General features: G+C 43.4%; 1 protein-coding gene across 9 annotated transcripts in view; it reads left to right on the top strand.

Annotated features, from left to right (window-relative positions):
• Positions 1-18,770, top strand: part of OSBPL1A (oxysterol binding protein like 1A) — a 263,701-nt gene that overhangs the window by 59,892 nt on the left and 185,039 nt on the right. For 7 of the 9 annotated variants that reach the window (XM_063597235.1, XM_063597234.1, XM_055102384.2 and 4 more), the window contains one exon: positions 480-554. The exons of the other annotated variants lie outside the window; for them this stretch is intronic. In XM_063597235.1, the coding sequence (XP_063453305.1) occupies positions 480-554 (75 nt within the window). The remainder of the gene's footprint in view (positions 1-479; positions 555-18,770) is intronic. 9 annotated transcript variants of the gene reach the window in all.

Below are 18,770 nucleotides of genomic sequence, written 5' to 3'. Positions count from 1 at the left end.
CGCCCACGTCAGCCTCCCAAAGTGCTAGGATTACAGGTGTGAGCCACTGCGCCTGGCCAAGGTGTATAGATTTTTAGTGAAAAGTACCTTTTTACTTTTTATTTTTCTACCTATTAGGTAGATTTTTACCTTTCAGAAAACCTACCATATATACACTACTATATGTGTGTGTGTATACACACACACATATATATGTGTACATATATATATATATATAAGATGGAGTCTCGCTATAGTGCCAGACTGGCCTTGAACTCCTGGGCTCAGATGATTCTCCTGCCTCAGCCTCCCAAGTAGCTGGGACTATGGGCTCAAACCACCGTGCTGGCTTTTTATTGTTACTTTAAATTTAATTTATTGTTAGTACTGACACCTAAACAATATTAACAATTTTAATTTTTTAAGGCCTTAATATATTTTGAAGGAATGATTTTCACCATTGTATATTTCTTGGTATTTAAAGTGGTCATGTTTACTAGGCTGGTGCAGAAGTGAATGTGTTGAATGACATGGGAGACACGCCGCTTCATCGAGCTGCCTTTACAGGACGAAAGGTGAAAATCATTCTATGTTCAATGTTTGTAAGTGAGGTATTTGGAGGAGTAGTTACCATTGTTTTCTCTGTTATAACCATCTGACCAGCAACCGAAGAAAGCCACACAAAAAAATGTATACACCAGCACTTTGGGTCAAAAGGCCACAGGATCTTTGAGTCTGACGGTGAGGTCCAGTACTAAGGTCATGGAGACCCCCACTCTGTGGTATCCCTGTGAGGAGATTATTCCGTTTCTGCTTGTGTACTCCAGCAATGGGGAACTCCTGATTATTCTTTTTTTTTTTAAAAAATAGCTTTATTGAGGTATAACTTACTTTGCATAAACTTCACCTGTGATATTGTGAAATATATATTTGGTCTTTGACCTTGTACACTAAAGATGTACAAAAAGATGGCTGGCAACCCCTAGGTGGCTTTCAGGATGGGGGCTGGTCACCAGAAAGACCAAGGCAGGACTAGGGGGTTGGGACTTTCAGCCGAACTTTGCAGCCTCCAGGGAGGGTAGAGGGGCTGAAGGGGAAATTGCTCGCTAATGGCCAGTGGTTTCATCAATCATGCCTATTTAATGGAACCTCCATAAAAACCTGAAAGGACAGGGTTCTAGGAGCTCCTGGGTAGCTGAACACGTGGAGGTTCTTGAATGATCACACCCCAGGGAGGGCATGGGTGCTCTGTGCCCTTCCTCCATGCCTTGCCCTATGTATCTCTTCATCTGTATCCTTTGTAATATCCTTTATAATAAAGCAGTAAACATGTTTTCCTGAGTTTTGTGGGCTGCTCTAGCAAATTAATGGAACCCAAACAGGGAGTCATGGGAACCCTAATTTAAAGACCATCAGTCAGAAGTTCTGGAGGTCTGGACCTGCAGCTGGTGTCTGAGGGGTGGGGAGAAGTGCTGGGACTGAGCCCTCACCTATGGGATTGATGCTATCTCTGGGTAGATAGTGTTGGAATTGAATTGAAGGACACATAGCTTGTGTTTGCTGCAGAACTAATTGCTTGCTTGGTGGTGGGGAGAACTGCCCCCACCCATATTTGGTCACAGAAGTCTTTAGTGTTACTTGCTGTAGTAGGAGAGCAGAGGAAAAGCATAATTTGATCACATATTGTAAGTGTGCATTTTAGTGATTTTTATACATTTACAAAATTGTGCAACATCACCAAAATCCAGTTTTAGAACATTTCTGTCACCCCAGAAGTTTCCTCATGCCTGTTTATATTCATCCCCTTCCCCTTTCCCATGCCCCAGGGTACCACTGAATTGTTTCCTTTCTCTAGCTATTAGACACTTGCCTTTCCTAAACTTTTTTTTTTTTTTTTTTTTTTTTTTTTGAGACCGAGTCTTGCTCTGTCGCCCAGGTTGGAGTGCAGTGGTGTGATATTGATTCACTGCAACTTCTGTCTCCCGGGTTCAAGCAATTCTCCTGCCTCAGCCTCCCAAGTAGCTGGGATTACAGGCACCCGCAACCATGCCCAGCTAATTTTGGATTTTTAGTAGAGATGGGGTTTCACCATGTTGGCCAGGCTGGTCTCGAACTCCTGACCTTAGAGGATCCACCCACCTCAGCCTCCCAAAATGCTAGGATTACAAGCGTGAGCCACCGCACTCGGCCTAAACATTTCTTGTAAACAGTATCATACAAACTTTTGTGTCTGGCTTCTTTAATTTAGCATAATGTCGTTGAGGTTCATCCATGCTGTAGCATGTATCAATAGTTTGGTCTTTTTTATGGCTGAATATTCCACTGTATGGATACACCACCTTTTGTTATCTTTTCAAGTTTTATTGAAAAGACTATCTTTTTGCATTGTATTGCCTAGATACCTTTGTTGGAAATCAGTTGACCATAATTTAAATGTTTCTGGATTTTTTTTTTGTTTTGTTTTGTTTTTTTGTTTTGTTTTTTTTTTTTGAGACAGGGTCTTGCTCTTTCACCCAGGCTGCAGGGCAGTGGCACAGTCTCAGCTCACTGCAGCCTCCGCCTCCCAGGCTCAGGTGATCTTCCCATCTCAGCCTCCTGAGAAGCTGGAACTACAGGTGTGTGCCACCATACCTGGCTAATTTCTTGTATTTTTAGTAGAGACGGGGTTTCTCCATGTTGCCCAGGCTGGTCTCAAACTCCTAGGCCACCCACCTCGGTCTCTCAGAGTGTCGGGATTACAGGCATGAGCCACCATTCCTGGCCTGATGTTTTCAACATAGAGATCTTGCAGTCCTTTTCTTAAATGTATTAACCAGCCTGGCTTTAATCTGTGGAATCTGGAGTGAGTCTGGCCAGCTAATATCTCTGCTGAGTTAAAATAAATAAATAAATAAAAAATAAATTGTTTGTTTGTTTTAGAGACAAGTCTCACTATATTTCCTAGGCTGGACTTGAACTCCTGAGCTCAAGTGATCTTCCTACCTCAGCCTCTTGAGTAGCTGGGACTGTAGGCATGCACAACTGTGCCTGGCTTTCAGCATAGTATTTTAGGATTCATGCCTGCATCTGTGTAGCCTAGTGGTGAGCCTGTATTTGAGCAGCAGTGGGCTCCATTACTCAATCCCCTTAGGCTTCTGTGCTCTGCCCTGGATCTATGTGTAGGCTGGACAGTGCTTTCAGAGTCCAGGCATTTCTCACTTCTTCCTCTGCTCTGACTTTTGCAAGGCCCCCTCGCCTTTCTCCTGCAGATGTGTCGAGTTTCCCAGCAGCCTGGGGTACCTGGGAAGCTCACCTACTCCTACTCCAGTTCTTTTGTTTTCAGGGTTGTCTCATTAAGTTTTAGGCTGTTTTGCCATTTGCCTGTGTGGTAGGCAGAATCATGGCCCTCCAAAGACATCCACATCCTAATCCCCCAAAACTTGTAAGTATGTTAGATTACACAGCAAGGGGAAGTTAAAGTTGCAGATGGAGTTGAGATTGCTCATCAGCTAACCTTAAGGTAGGAAAATTATTTTGGATTATCTCGGTAGGCCCATTGTAATCACAGGTGTCCTTAGAAGTGTAAGAGAGGCTGGACACAGTGGCTCACGCCTGTAATCTCAGCACTTTGGGAGGCCAAGGTGGAAGGATCACTTGAGCACGGGAGTTTGCGACCAGCCTGGGCAACATAGGGAGAACCCCATCTCTAAAAAAAAAATTGCCTGGTGTGGTGGTGTGCATCTGTAGTCCCAACTGCTCGGGAGGCTGAGGTTGGAGGATCACTTGAGCTGGGGAGGTCGAGGCTGAAGTGAGCCATGATTTCACCACTGCACTCTAGCCTGGGTGACACAGGGAGACCCTATAAGAAAGAAAGAAAGATAGAAAGGAAGGAAGGAAGGGAAAAGAAAAGAAATAGCTGGACGTGGTGGCATACTCCTGTAATCCCAGCTACTCGGGAGGCTGAGGCAGGAGAATCACTTGAACCCAGCAGGCGGAGGTTGCAGTGAGCCAAGATTGTGCCACTGCATTCCAGCCTGGACAACACAGCGAGATTCCATCTCAAAAAAAAAAAAAAAAAAAAGGAAAAGAAAAAAAGAAAAAGAAAGAAGTGTAATAAGAGGGAAATGTGCTTATGAGAGATTCGTCAGAGAGATACGGTGTTTCTGCCTTAGAAACTGCAGGAAAGGGGGCTGTGAGCCAAGGAATGTGGACAGTCTCTAGCAACGGGAAAAGCAAGGAAATGAATTCTCTCCTAGAGCCCTTGCAACACCTTGATTTTTCCCAACAAGACCTATTCTGGACTTCTCAAATACAGAACTGTGAGGTAACACATTTCTTTCTGTTGTTTTAAGCCACCGAGTTTGTGGTCATTTGTTATAGCAGCGGTAGAAAGCTAGACACTCTAATAGAAAAAGCAGCCTCATGCTAGCAAGCATGTAGGTGTTCTCATTTGTTTTCTGCTGTATTTGCTACTTTTACTGGGTTTTTGCCTTTTGTTTTAAATCAAGTCATTTCCCTCTGGCAGCAAAACTGCTGGGTTTCACTGCCAGGCCTGCCCTGGTCAGACTTGTTTGGGGAGGTGGGGAGGACTAATAGCCTGTGGCTAGAAAGCTAAAGACTCCCAGTGTTCTTCCTCCAAGTTCCTGCCATTCCTCTGGAGTAACTGCCTCTCACTTTGTTTCTTTAATGGATATCCAGCACCACAAAATGGTTAGTTTTGACAATTTTGTCCAGCTTTATGCTCATTTTTTCAGGATAACAGTTGTCTTATCCTTTCATAGCTAAAAGTTGCTTTACCCCATATTAATTTTTTTTGTTTATTTAAATGATATGCAAAATTAACTATGACATAGAGTGTATTTCTTGTATATTCTAGTTGTTGACCATAGTCCAACATGATACCTAAAGGTTATTTCGTAAGCACATGATTGGAAGCTTTATGTGAATTTATCATGAGTTAAAGAACGAATTTATTATTATATTGTTTCACACGTTTCATTATTCTAATGACTAGATTTAACTAACTTTTAATACGTTACCATGAGTCAATTCTGTATGTGCTAAGCATGTTTGAATTAGTACATTTTATACCACTCTTGTCTATTTGTTCATAAATTGATACTTGTGAACCAGATATGGAGTCTTAACTCAAGCTGAGAAAAAAGAACCTTTTTATAATAAACAATAAAGGTTGTGGTTAATTTCTATGCTTGACTTTGTGGGGTTTCAAATATGAGCTGCAGATGGCTCGATTTGCCTGACTACGTGAACTACTTGCTGTTTTTTTTTTTTATGGTCTTGTATTGCTCATTCTTTTCTATATACCTAAGAAAATTCTATTGTCATCTATTTCTACATGGCCCAGATCTACCCATTCAAAGTGCTACTCAAATGTAATATCCATAAATTCTTTCCTAACATCTTGCAGCTGGAAGGAAACTATACTCTTCCAGGATTCCTGGGCACAGTACAGCACTTTCATTCGTCTTCTACCTTGTATTAGTGTTATTTTTGTCTATGTCTTTTTTTTTTTTTTTTTTTTTTGAGATGGAGTCTTCCATTGTCACCCAGGCTGGAGTGCAGTGGCACGATCTCACTTCACTGCAATCTCCGCCTCTCGGGTTCAAGTGATTCTCCTGCCTCAGCCTCCTGAGTAGCTGGAATTACAGGCGTGTGCCACCATAGTGTGTATTTTTAGTAGAGGCAGGGTTTCACCATGTTGGTTGGCCAGTCTGGTCTCGAACTCCTGACCTCAAGTGCTCTCAATCCCAAAGTGCTGGGGTTATAGGAGGGAGCCACTGCACCCAGTCTGTAGTCTCTGTCTTAACTCTGCTACTAAGTTGCATTAATCTTGCTAGCAAGGAATTATCATGTCTTGTTTTTTGTGTCCCCATGAGCACAAGGTAAGTTTTACCTCCCATCTCTGTAATTACCTAGATCAAATAAGTTCATTTATCTATGTTCAGCTCTTTACATATTTGGCCATTTCTGCTATTTTCTTGAACTATGAACATGAGACCATGCTAAATTGGGCCTTAGTTTGACATGAGCATCAGCGTATATACAGTAAGTCCTCACTTAATGTCAATGATAGATTTTTGGAAACTAACTTTTGGATAAACGATGTATAAGGAAACCAACTTCACCATAGGCCAATGCATATAAACAAGAGTTAAGTTCCTACAGAATAATTATAGTCACAAAAAAAATCACTGCCAGGCATAGTGGCACATGTCTGTAATGCCAGCACTTTGGGGCGCTGAGGCAGGTGGACTGCTTGAGCCCAGGAGTTCAAGACCAGCTTGGGCAACATAGGGAGACCTCACTTCTACAAAATCAAAAATTAGCCAGATGTGGTAGCATGCATCTGTAGTCCCAGCTACTCGGGAGGCTGAAATGGGAGGATCACTTGAGCCCAGGAAGTTGAGGCTGCAGTGAGCAGCAGTTGTGCCACCACACTCCAGCCTGGGCAGCTGAGTGAGACTCTGTGCCAAAAAAGAAAAGAAAATTACCACACTTCTAAATGAAGAGCAAACACTTCTGATATTAAACATTGAAATAAATGTGAGCTATTCATACATTTAGAAAGATTAGTGAAAACAAGATAATTATTTACCCATTTATTCCAGTTCAGGTGTGAGGGTGGCTGGAACCTATCCCGGCAGCTCAGGGAGCACGGGGGATCCAGGCCTGGAGAGGATGCATCTTGTCACAGGGCCACTCACATATACACCCACACTCACACTGGGACAGTTCAGACATGCCTGTTCACTTGCTATGCACATCTTTAGGAGGTGAGAAGAAAACAGAGTACCTGAGATACCCACGCAGACACAAGGACATGTGAACTCCAACAGACATTGGCCCCCTCCAAGAATCTATTTTTTTTTCTTGTGAACATTGCAATGAAATGATGTTGAATGAAATGGTGTTGTTTCAAGATCTGCTGTATTTTGTTATCTGTTGTCTTACAAAATAACATTTAGCTGAAGTTACATGATTGTGTTATGTAGGAAACATTAAAATTAAAAAATGTATGTGCTCAATATCTAAGCATGACTGAATTGTGCAAAGAGTTTGATTTCTAATTCTCATGAAAAGAATCAAGTTATCTCATTCCTATGTGATCATTTACCATGAAGATAATTTTTAAAAATCTTATGATCCTGTGATTCAGTAAGTAGAATATTGAGTTGAAAAGGGATTTGGCTTATTATAAAGCACTTTAAACTCTTATCCTCTGGAATATTTAAAAAATGCAGCTCCCCAGCTTGGCACGGTGGCTCATGCCTGTAATCCCAGCACTATGGGAGGCCAAGGCGGGTGGATCACCTGAGGTCAGGACTTCAAGACCAGCCTGGCCAACATGGTGAAACCCTGTCTCTACTAAAAATACAAAAAAATTAGCTGGGCCTGGTGTCGGGTACCTGTAATCCCAGCTACTTCAGGAGGCTGAGGCAGGAGAATCACTTGAACCTGGGAGGTGGAGGTTGCAGTGAGCCGAGATCGCGCCATCACACTCCAGCCTGGGTGACCACAGCGAAACTCTGTCTCAAAAACAGAACAAACAAAAAAATCATGCAGTTCCCCAGCTCTTGAGGCACCTTTGGGCTTTTCTTGGTACATTAGTGCCCCCTAGTGTTCTTTGGTAAAAATCAGAATACCAGAATTTTAAAATACTGTGTTTAGTATTTGTTCCTTACTTTACTTTCAGATGCAGTTATAAAGTTTTTATGCCTTTTATAATCAATTTAAAATAGGAATATGGTATGTATAATGAATATTTGGATTGTTGCACTGACCTTTTAGCAGAATTGAGAATACTTTTATTTTTTTTAAATTTTTATTTATTTATTTAGATACAGGATCTCACTCTTTCACCCACGCTGGAGTGCAGTGGGGCCCTCATAGCTCACTGCAGCCTTGAACGCCTGGGCACAACAGATCCTTCCACCTAGAACTATACGCGTGCGCCACTGTACCTGGCTAATTTTTAAAAATCTTTTGTAGAGACAGGGTTTCACCGTGTTGCCCAGGCTGGTCTTGAACCTTAAGCGGTCTTCCTACCCCAGCCTCCCAAAGTTCTCGGATCACAGGCATGAGCCACCATGCCCAGCTGAGAATGCTTGTAAAACACATGCTTCCAGAGCCGGGTGTAGTGGCTCACACCTATAATCCCAGCTACACAGGAGGCAAAGGCAGGAGGATCGCTTGAAGTCAGGAGTTAGAGGCCAACCTGGGCAACATAACAAGACCCCCTCTTCCCGCCCCCCACCATATCTCTCTCTTTCTCTCTCTGTCTCTGTCTCTTTCTCTATAGACAGGGTCTCACTCTGTCGCCAGGGCTGGAGTACAGTGGTGCAATCTCAGCTCACTGCAACCTCCACATCCAGAGCTCAAGTGATCCTCCCACCCTAGCCTCCCCAGGAATTAGGACCACAGGCATGTGCCACTGTACCTGGCTAATTTTCTGTATTTTTTGTAGGGACAGGGTTTTGCCATGTTGCCCAGGCTGGTCTGAAACTCCTGGGCTCAAGTGATCTGCCTGCCTTAGCCTCCCAAAGTGCTGGGGTTATAGGCATGAGCCACCGTGCCCAGCCAAGACCCCATCTCTAAAAAACTCAAAGCTGGATGTATGGCATGTGCTTGTAGTCCCAGCTACTCTGGTGGCTGAGGCAGGAGGATCGCTTGAGCCCCAGGAGTTTGAGGCTACAGTGAGTGAGCTATGATGGCACCACCGCACTCCAGCTTGGATGACAGAGCAAGACCCTGTCTCTAAAATAGTAAATAAACAAATGCAATAAATGCTTCCTATGTTCTGTGTCTCAGAAATTCTCTCTCTCTCACCTAACATACAGAATATATGTATAATCCTGGGCTTTAGGATTTCCTAGGAGACCATTTCTCATGTTTATGTATTGAAGGCCTACTGTGTTTCAGGCGATGCCCAGACAACTTGACACGTATCGTTTCATTTGATGGAGAATGACTACCTTGAAATATATACATATAATTTGTTCTAGATCTGTTCTCAGGGAAGCTGAGATGGAGATGAGTGGGCAGCAGGTTTATGGAGTGCTCATGGCATCACACCTGTGCACGGGGGTGGGGAAGGAGTGGACAGGAGTGGACAAGTCAAGTAGTGCTGCCGGCTCAAGCGATGCCTCAGCCTTTCTGCTGTGTGCGAAGCTTTGCAGAGGAGATGATGCTTCAAAGTTGTCCCTGTTGGGGATGAGCAGCCAGGCCTTTATACACTGGGACAGTCAGTCATGGATACATGGATACTCTGGAAACCCTCATCCCTGGAGGTCTGAGCCCCTGGATACCATGCCCTTCTTAGGCTGGAGTTGCTGCCCTTGTCCATTTACCATAAAAATTGGACAAGAGAATACCAGGACACACCTGAGTTTTTCATCATATGCTAAACCTGTTCTTCCACGTACATCCCCAATGTGTACAGCCCTACTTTTTTCTGCTGGTCAAGTTCAATTACTTCTGCTAAGATGGTGACTATTCTTGCCTGCTGGTCCTTGGATGCAAGGACCCCAATGTTCAGGCAGCCTTTGGTGCCTTCTAGCATACGAATCAGAGCATTATCTTTAGGTGTGGAATAAGCTGCCCCAAAACCTGTTGAAGCCAACCAGGCACTGTGCTCCCTTCTGTTATGGGAAGTGCAAGATGCAGTAATTTATTCTTCTGAGGAAGTGTCTTGTCATTGCCCAGACCAGTGAACTTCTAAAAATTTACTGACATGGAAAAGCTCCTGAATTCTTCCTAAGTTTTACCTCCCACCCACTGGATCAGATATGTCTTACCAAGGCTTTGAACATCCTAGCCTCGCGGAGAAGAAGCCTCTTCTCCTGGTTCTGTTAGCATGATGTTATGAAAGGAAATTAAATTTTGGGACCCCAAACTCATTTTGCCAAAGGGAAAAATCAAGCTGAGAACTGGGTCATGCAAACCTGCCTCCCCCTTTTGGTTCCTAAATAAGATGGCTACAAGAGGAAAAGCTACATGCCTCCCCCATATTTTGCTCACAAGGAAATTCCTAGTGAGCAATGCAAAGTGATAGCTTATCTTTACAGGTGCAGTCACCCAGGCCCACCACACACAAATGCATATCTAATTGTTCCCCTGCCCCATTTTGTCTGTGTTATGTAGAATGCAGATTCCCTACGTTTTTCTTCTGCCCCGTTTATGTCATCTTATGTAAAAAAATGCAGATTCATGGAGCCATACAAAGGCATGACTATTTTTTCCTACCCACCCCCTTACCTGAAAATTGTGTGCTTCTCAATATCCTGCCCTTTCCCCTTTAAATCTGAAGCCCTCAAAAATCATCTTCAGAGAAAGATGCCTGTCTCCTGGGTGCGTGTCCTTAACTTTGGCAAATAAATCTAAAATGATTGAGACTTGTCTCATCATTTTTCTTGATTGACAATGTTATTGATAAAGTGGACCAGTGTGATTTGCTGCCGGATTCCCAGATGGCATGAGGCGGAAGCTGTACATGTATACTCTTGTCCATGTGAATCGAAACTGTCTTTGATTTTTTTTCCTAATAGGGATAGAAAAGGTACATTTGCCCTATCAGTTGCTGCTTACCATGTACCTGAGGTGCAGAGTGGCTATAATTGGGGTCACCATTTGGTTGAGTTTGTGGAAGTTCAGTGTCATCCTCCACATTCCATCTGGGTTTTATAGTGGCAGATGAGTGAATTCAATGGAAATATGATAGGGACCATGGCCCCTGCATCCTCTTAGGTTTTTAAGGGTGGCACTGATTTCTGCCATCCCTTCCCATATGGGATATTGGTTTTGATATGTCTTGGCCGTGGCTGGGGGTGAGTAGCCACTTCCATTTGGCTCCTGTACAATAGACCACGGTGGCAATGTGAGGGTTGTACCAACAACTAAGTGTGTCTATTCCAATTTCATATTCAGGGACTAGGAGAATGACCACTAGGTGTATTTCTGGACCCAACCAGCACACGCACCGTGAGCCAGACCTCAGCCAGGACGCCATTTATCATCTCACTCCCATGCATGCCCCCTTTCTAACACAGGGGCCTCATGACATTTTGGATCTCTTGGTGTCAGTGCCAACTTGGACCTTAGATCTAACAGCTTGTGAAATGTCTTGGTGCTCCCCTTTCTCCACTGTATAGTTTCTTGAGTAAATGATCATTGGTCCCTTTGGGAATGGTCTGGGGAATTCACGACGGTGCATGTTTGCTTTGGTGTTGCAGAATCTTTCCCTGGAGGATCTGGCCTCTCCTTCAGTAAATAGTTCTATGTCCAAAGTTGACTCAGGTCCAGAAACTGGACAAGGTATCATAACTTTTTTTTTTTCTTTTGAGATGGAGTCTTGCCCTGTTGCCCAGGCTGGAATGCAGTGGCGCGATCTCAGCTCACTGCAACTTCTGCCTCCCAGGTTCAAGGAATTCTCCTGGCTCAGCCTCCCAAGTAGCTGGGATTACAGGTGTGTGCCACCATGCCTGGCTAATTTTTCTTTTCTTTTCTTTTTCTTTTTTTTTTTGAGACAGAGTCTAGCTCTGTTGCCCTAACTGGAGTGCAGTGGCGTGATCTCAGCTCACTGCAACCTCTGTGTCCCGCGTTCAAGCAATTCTCCTGCCTCAGTCTCTTGAGTAGCTGGGATTACAGGTGCATGCCACCATGCCTGGCTAATATTTGTATTTTTAGTAGAGTCAGGGTTTCACCATGTTGGCCAGGCTGGTCTTGAACTCCTGACCTCAGGTGAACTGCCTGCCTTGGCCTTCCAAAGTGCTGGGTTTACAAGCGTGAGCCACTGCGCTCAGCCGGTATCATGACTTTTAATGGGGTGACTCTCTTCTGCTTCTGACCTTTCACTGTTGATATCTTTTGATGGTGCAGATTGAGTTGTACTTGGATGGGTCCTAGGATCAGGGAAAAAGAAATGGTGCCCATTAAGAGATGTCAAGAGGCCAGAAGTGCCATGAAAGACAGGTTTTTTGTTGTTGCTGTTTTTTGTTTTTTGTTTTGAGATGGAGTCTCGCCCTGTTGCCCGCGCTGGAGTGCAATGGTGCGATCTCAGCTCACTGCAACCTCCGCCTCCCGGGTTCAAATGATCTCCTGCCTCACCCTCCCAAGTAGCTGGGATTACAGGTGCCTGCCACCACGCCCAGCTATTTTTTGTATTTTTAGTAGAGACGGGGTTTCACCATGTTGGTCACGCTGGTCTAGAACTCCTGACCTCATGATCCACCTGCCTTGGCCTCCCAAAGTGCTGGGGTTACAGGCGTGAGCCTTAATAAGTGGGCATGCTAGATTGGCTGTAGTATGAAGTTCAGAAAACATATCAGGTAATTAAATGCCATGGAAGGGCTTAGAGGTCCTATCATTTACCAAAGCAGAAGAAATTCTCACCAGCCTCACGGAGAAGCTCCCTGGCAATTCCCCTTCAGGGTCTAGGGCTGCTGTGAGAATGCCACTGTGGACCTGAGTTCACTGACAGCAAGGGGTGGTGTGGGGAAAGTGATTGGACCCCAAGGCAGTAGAAGCCAGGAGAGGCAGCACTTAACCATCAGGAGCCAGGGGGGCACAGTTATGGTAATGAGTGGCAGGTTCAGCAGGGAACAGTGGGAGGGCTGACCTGCAGAGTTAAGGAAACGGTTAATAGAACTCAGCATTCTGAAGGGCAAAGTTAGATGGACAAATGGTAGCAGATACTACTTTCATCATCTTTTTCTTTTTTTTTTTTTTTTTTTTTTTTTTTGCTATATTGAGAAACTACTGCCTTGTACTACACTGATGTCATTATACAGCTATTGGGTGCTCAGTTCTGTTTCTTCTTTTTTCTTTCCTTTTTCTCTTAGAGTTTGGCTGATTTCTGCTGACCTGTCTTCAAGTTTACTGAACGTTCCTCAGTGGTGCTCTGATATCTACTGATGAGCCCATTGAAGGCATCATTTATCTCTGTTGCTATGATTAGCTGTTGCTATGGTTACTTCCAGTGCACCTCAGGCTTCACCTTCCTTCAGTTTCCAAATTCGGTGTTACCTCTGCAGAGGGCACAGGCTGATTCACTGGAAGGTGTTCCCCCGTGTTCCTGCTTCACCCTCAACCTTAGGCCTGCCTTGTGTGCCTCAGCGGGTTCTCTCCACACGTTGGCTTCTGTCCACTAAGAGACTGCTGTTGCCTGTTCTCAGTAGTTGCTAGTCTTGGGGTAGGAGTAGAGGATGTGAGCTGGGGGTTCTCTGTTATCTGGGTCTAGCCTCCATCCTAGTTCTGTGTCCTTGCTTAAGGGGAAGGAGACCTTGAGGTGGTTCTTTACCACTTCCAGAAGTACCTACTTTTAATACTGTTAGTTTTAACTTGAGTTTTTTTTTTTAACCTCCTGTTTATAGATAACATAGTTGTCACTAATTGTTGTTTTTCTTTTTTTAAATTTTATTATTATTATACTTTAAGTTTTAGGGTACATGTGCACAACATGCAGGTTTGTTACATATGTATACATGTGCCATGTTGGTGTGCTGCACCCATTAACTGGTCATTTAGCATTAGGTATATCCCCCACCCCACAACAGGCCCCAGTGTGTGATGTTCCCCTTCCTGTGTCCATGTGTTCTCATTGTTCAATTCCAACCTGTGAGTGAGAACATGCAGTGTTTGGTTTCTCGTCCTTGCGATAGTTTGCTGAGTATGATGGTTTCCAGCTTCATCCATGTCCCTACAAAGGACATGAACTCATCATTTTTTATGGCTGCATAGTATTCCATGGTGAATATGTGCCACATTTTCTTAATCCAGTCTATCATTGTTGGACATTTGGGTTGGTTCCAAGTCTTTGCTATTGTGAATAGTGCTGCAATAAACATAAGTGTGCATGTGTCTTTATAGCAGCATGATTTATAGTCCTTTGGGTATATACCCAGTAATGGGATGGCTGGGTCAAATGGTATTTCTAGTTCTAGATCCCTGAGGAATCGCCACACTGACTTCCACAATGGTTGAACTAGTTTACAGTCCCACCAACAGTGTAAAAGTGTTCCTATTTCTCCACATCCTCTCCAGCACCTGTTGTTTCCTGACTTTTTAATGATTACCATTTTAACTGGTGTGAGATGGTATCTCATTGTGGTTTTCATTTGCATTTCTCTGATGGCCAGTGATGATGAGCATTTTTTCATGTGTTTTTTGGCTGCGTAAATGTCTTCTTTTGAGAAGTGTCTGTTCATATCCTTCGCCCACTTTTTGATGGGGTTGTTTGTTTTTTTCTTGTAAATTTGTTTGAGTTCATTGTAGATTCTGGATATTAGCCCTTTGACAGACGAATAGGTTGCAAAAATTTTCTCCCATTCTGTAGGTTGCCTGTTCACTCTGATGGTAGTTTCTTTTGCTGTGCAGAGGCTCTTTAGTTTAATTAGATCCCATTTGTCAATTTTGGCTTTTGTTGCCATTGCTTTTGGTGTTTTAGACATGAAGTCCTTGCCCATGCATATGTCCTGAATGGTATTGCCTAGGTTTTCTTCTAGGGTTTTTATGGTTTTAGGTTTAACATGTAAGTCTTTAATCCATCTTGAATTAATTTTTGTATAAGGTGTAAGGAAGGGATCCAGTTTCAGCTTTCTACATATGGCTAGCCAGTTTTCCCAGCACCATTTATTAAATAGGGAATCCTTTCCCCATTTCTTGTTTTTGTCAGGTTTGTCAAAGATCAGATAGTTGTAGATATGCAGCATTATTTCTGAGGGCTCTGTTCTGTTCCATTGGTCTATATCTCTGTTTTGGTACCAGTACCATGCTGTTTTGGTTACTGTAGCCTTGTAGTATAGTTTGAAGTCAGGTAGTGTGATGCCTCCAGCTTTGTTCTTTTGGCTTAGGATTGACTTGGCAATGCAGGCTCTTTTTTCGTTCCATATGAACTTTAAAGTAGTTTTTTCCAATTCTGTGAAGAAAGTCATTGGTAGCTTGATGGGGATGGCATTGAATCTATAAATTACCTTGGGCAGTATGACCATTTTCATAATGTTGATTCTTCCTACCCATGAGCATGAAATGTTCTTCCATTTGTTTGTATCCTCTTTCATTGTTGTTTTATTTTTCTAATTTTAGATTTTCTGTTGGCTTATCTCTGGAAGATAAGCATTTTTTTCTGCTCTTTGTCTCTCCCATTCTTTTTGTTTGTTTGTTTTTGAGACAGGGTCTCACTCTGTCACCCAGGCTGGAGTGCGGTGGCACAATCACTGTTCCCTGGAGCCTCAATCTCCCGGGCTCAAGCGATCCTCTGACCTCAGCCTCACAGCTAGGACTACAGGCTCATGCCACCATGCCCACCTAATTTATATGCTTTTTGTAGAGACGAGGTTTTGCCATGTTTCCCAGGCTGGTCTTGAACTCCTGGGCTCAAGTGATCCCTGCCTGAGCCTCCCAAAGTGCTAGGATTACAGGTGTGAGCCACCGCGCCAGCCTGTTTCTCCCATTCTTAATCCTTGCCAAAGCTACTTCACCTTTTTCATTCTCTTAGCCTATGACTAGATTTTGGTTAAATAAATATTGAGTTTATGTTATTCTGACTGTGCTAGCTTGAGCCACTTAGGGGCCTATGTTTGTTTGTTTTGGTATAACGCCTTATTTTTTCTGGAGTTGACAATTGCAGGCTGGGCACAGTGGCTTACGCCTATAATCCCAGCCATTTGTGAGGCTGAGATGGGCAGATCACCTGAGGTCAGGAGTTCCAGACCAGCCTGGCCAACATGGTGAAACCCCATCTCTACTAAAAATACAAAAATTATCTGCGCATGGTGGCACACACCTGTAATCCCCGCTACTCAGGAGGCTGGGGCAGGAGTATCACTTGAACCTGAGAGGCGGAGGTTGCAGCGAGCCAAGATTGTGCCATTGTACTCCAGCCTAGGTGACAAGAGCGAAACTCTATCTCAAAACAAACAAACAAACAAACAAAAAACAATTGCATGGGGTTTCTTAGTTTAGTTCTTTTTCTCATCACGTAATTTTAAAGTCTTTGTAAGAGCTCCAAAGGTCTTTTTACTGTCTTTTACTCTGATCATATATGTCATGTAGTTATCCCTTCTGGGAGCAGCTCTCCTGATTTTTTTATGTCTTTTTTTTTTTTTTTTTTTTTTTTTTTTTTTTTGAGACAGAGTCTTCTCTGTTGCCCAGGCTGGAATGCAGTGGCACGATCTCAGCTCACTGCAACCTTTGCCTCCCGGGTTCAAAGGATTCTCCTGCCTCAGCCTCTTGTGTAGCTGGGATTACAGGTGTGTGTCACCACACCCAGCTCATTTTTCTATTTTTTAGTAGAGACAGGGTTTTACCATGTTGGCCAGGCTGGTCTCGAACTCCTGACCTTAAATGATCTGCCCACTTTTGCCTCCCAAAGTGCTGGGATTACAAGTGTGAGCCACCGTGCCCAGCCTGATTTTTTATGTCTTCTTGCTCTGCCTAGACTAGTTGGCCTCCAGAGCTGTACACATGGTGGTCATTCTGGAGCTTATGTCTTAGTCATTCTGGGAATTCTCTTCACCACTTTCTGATATTGGATTTCCTGTTTCCTGGGCCCCATGTCTTCCTCCATCTTGATTTGTCTGTCATTTGGTGGCGCACAGCCTTCAGGAGCTTCTTGAGAAAGGTTGCATGGGAAATAATTTTTTTGAGAATTCTTTTGTCTGGAAATACCTCTTACCTTTGTATTTGAGTGATAGTTTGGCTATGTATAGATTTCTAGGTTGGAAATCACTTTCTCTCAGAATTTTGGAGGTATTGTGTCACCGTTTTCTAGCTTTTAGTGTTGTTGTTGAGAAGTCTAGGGCTATTCTTATTCCTGTTCCTGTGTGTGTGACCTGATTATTATTTAATCACTGGAAGTATATAAATTAAAATTAGAATGACAGGCTGGGCTCAGTGGCTCATGTCTGTAATAGCAGTGCTTTGGGAGGCTAAGGAGGGAGGACCACTTTAGGCCAGGAGTTTGAGGCCAGCCTGGGCAACATAGTGAGACCCTATCTCTACCTCCCCCCACCCCTAAAAAAAGAATGACAGATAACCTAATACAGTGACTTACACAAAAAGTTAGTTTATTTCTCTGTAACCTAAAAGTCTAGATAAGTGGTCTTGGGCAGGTGGCAAATACTCAAATACTCAGATTTCTTCTGTCTTAATGTTCTACAATGTGTGGCTTTGACCATATCATCCCAATTGGGAGCATCCCAATCCCAGGAAGCAGGCTAGGGGAAGCAAAAAAGGGACAAAGAATATATACAGACTGCCCCTTCTAGAAGATTCCCAGAGGCTGTTTTATGAGACTTCTGCTTAATCCCATTGACTCGAATATTCATGGCCACACTAGCTAAAGGGGCCACACTAGCTAAAGGGGAGTGAGGAAATGTAGTCTTTATTCTTGGTGGCCATATGCCGAGCTAAAAAATGTTAGGGGTCAGATGGGATCTTCTCTTCACCCTTGGTGTCCTAGAATTTTACTGTTTACCTTTAGACTTTTAAACCTGCGAATTAGGTTTCTATGGCTACATAACAAATTACCATAAATTTAGAGGCTTAAATCAACACCCATTTATTATTTCACAATTCTGAAGGTCAGAATTCCAAGCACACAGCCTAGCTGAATTCTCTGCTCAGGGACCGTGAAGACTGAAATTAAGGTGTCAGCTGAACTGTGTTCTCATCTGTGGTTGGGGGCTTTTTGCAAGTACACGCAGGTTGTTGGCAGAGTTCACTGTTTTTTTTTTTTGTTTTTTTTTGTTTTCTTTTTTCTTTTGCAAGGGATCACTCTCAGCTCTTACAGGCCACCCTCAAATCATGGCCACACAGCCATATCTGGACTTACTCACACTTCTCATCTTCTTTGCCAGGAAGAGGCTAGCCCCTTTTGAGGGCTCACTTCAATAGGTCGTGTCTGCCTGGGATATTTTTCTTAAGGCTGACTGTGCCATATAACAAAACCTAACCAGGGAGATGTCTTCAAGTCCGTCTTCTAGTCTTTCTATTGAATATTTTATTTCTGCTGTTATTTTTAATGGTTAAGAATTTTAACTTTTTGACCGGATGTTCATTTTTTAATAGCATCCAATCTTGGTTAATGAAGAAATTTCTCACTTCTCTGAGGATATTATAGTTCTTTTAAAGGTTTTCTTCCACATTTTCATGTCTTTCAAACTTTTTTTTTCTTGTCTGTCTAGATCTTTCTCCTTTGTGCTAGTCATATGTCAGATCTCAGGTTGTAATTGGCTATTGATTCATATTTAATATTGACACTTTTCAAAGCCTATAGAAGTTATGAGAGCATGAGTAAGACTTTTTTTTTCTTTGAGACAGGGTCTTACTCTGTCTCCCAGGCTGGACGGCAGTAGTGTGATTACAGCTAATTGCAGCCTCGACCTCCTGGGCTCAAGTGAACCTCCTAGCTCAGCCCCCCCAAATAGCCAGGACTACAGGTGTGCATCACCATGCCTGGCTGATTTTTAAATTTGTTGTAGAGAAAGGGTTTTGACACGTTGCCTAGGTTGGTCTCGAACTCCTCGGCTCAAGTGATCCCAGACCTGGATCTCCCAAAATGCTGACATTACAGGAGTGAGCCACCCACCGCACCTGACCATGAGTGAAACTTACAGTTGGGCTTCATTGTGGGGTGAACTTTGTTCAGTTTGTATAGTAGACTGTGGTGTATCTTTTACCTTCTTGAAGGCTTTTTTCTTTTTTTTCTTTTTTGAGACAGTCTCAGTCTGTTGCCCAGGCTGGAGTGCAGTTGTGCGATCTTGGCTCACTGCAACCTCCACCTCCTAGGTTCAAGT

This window comes from Pan paniscus, chromosome 17 (assembly GCF_029289425.2).
Source record: "Pan paniscus chromosome 17, NHGRI_mPanPan1-v2.0_pri, whole genome shotgun sequence".
NCBI classification, from domain to species: domain Eukaryota; kingdom Metazoa; phylum Chordata; class Mammalia; order Primates; family Hominidae; genus Pan; species Pan paniscus.
Note: the sequence above shows the minus strand (reverse complement) of the source record. Positions and strands in the feature narration are given on the sequence as shown.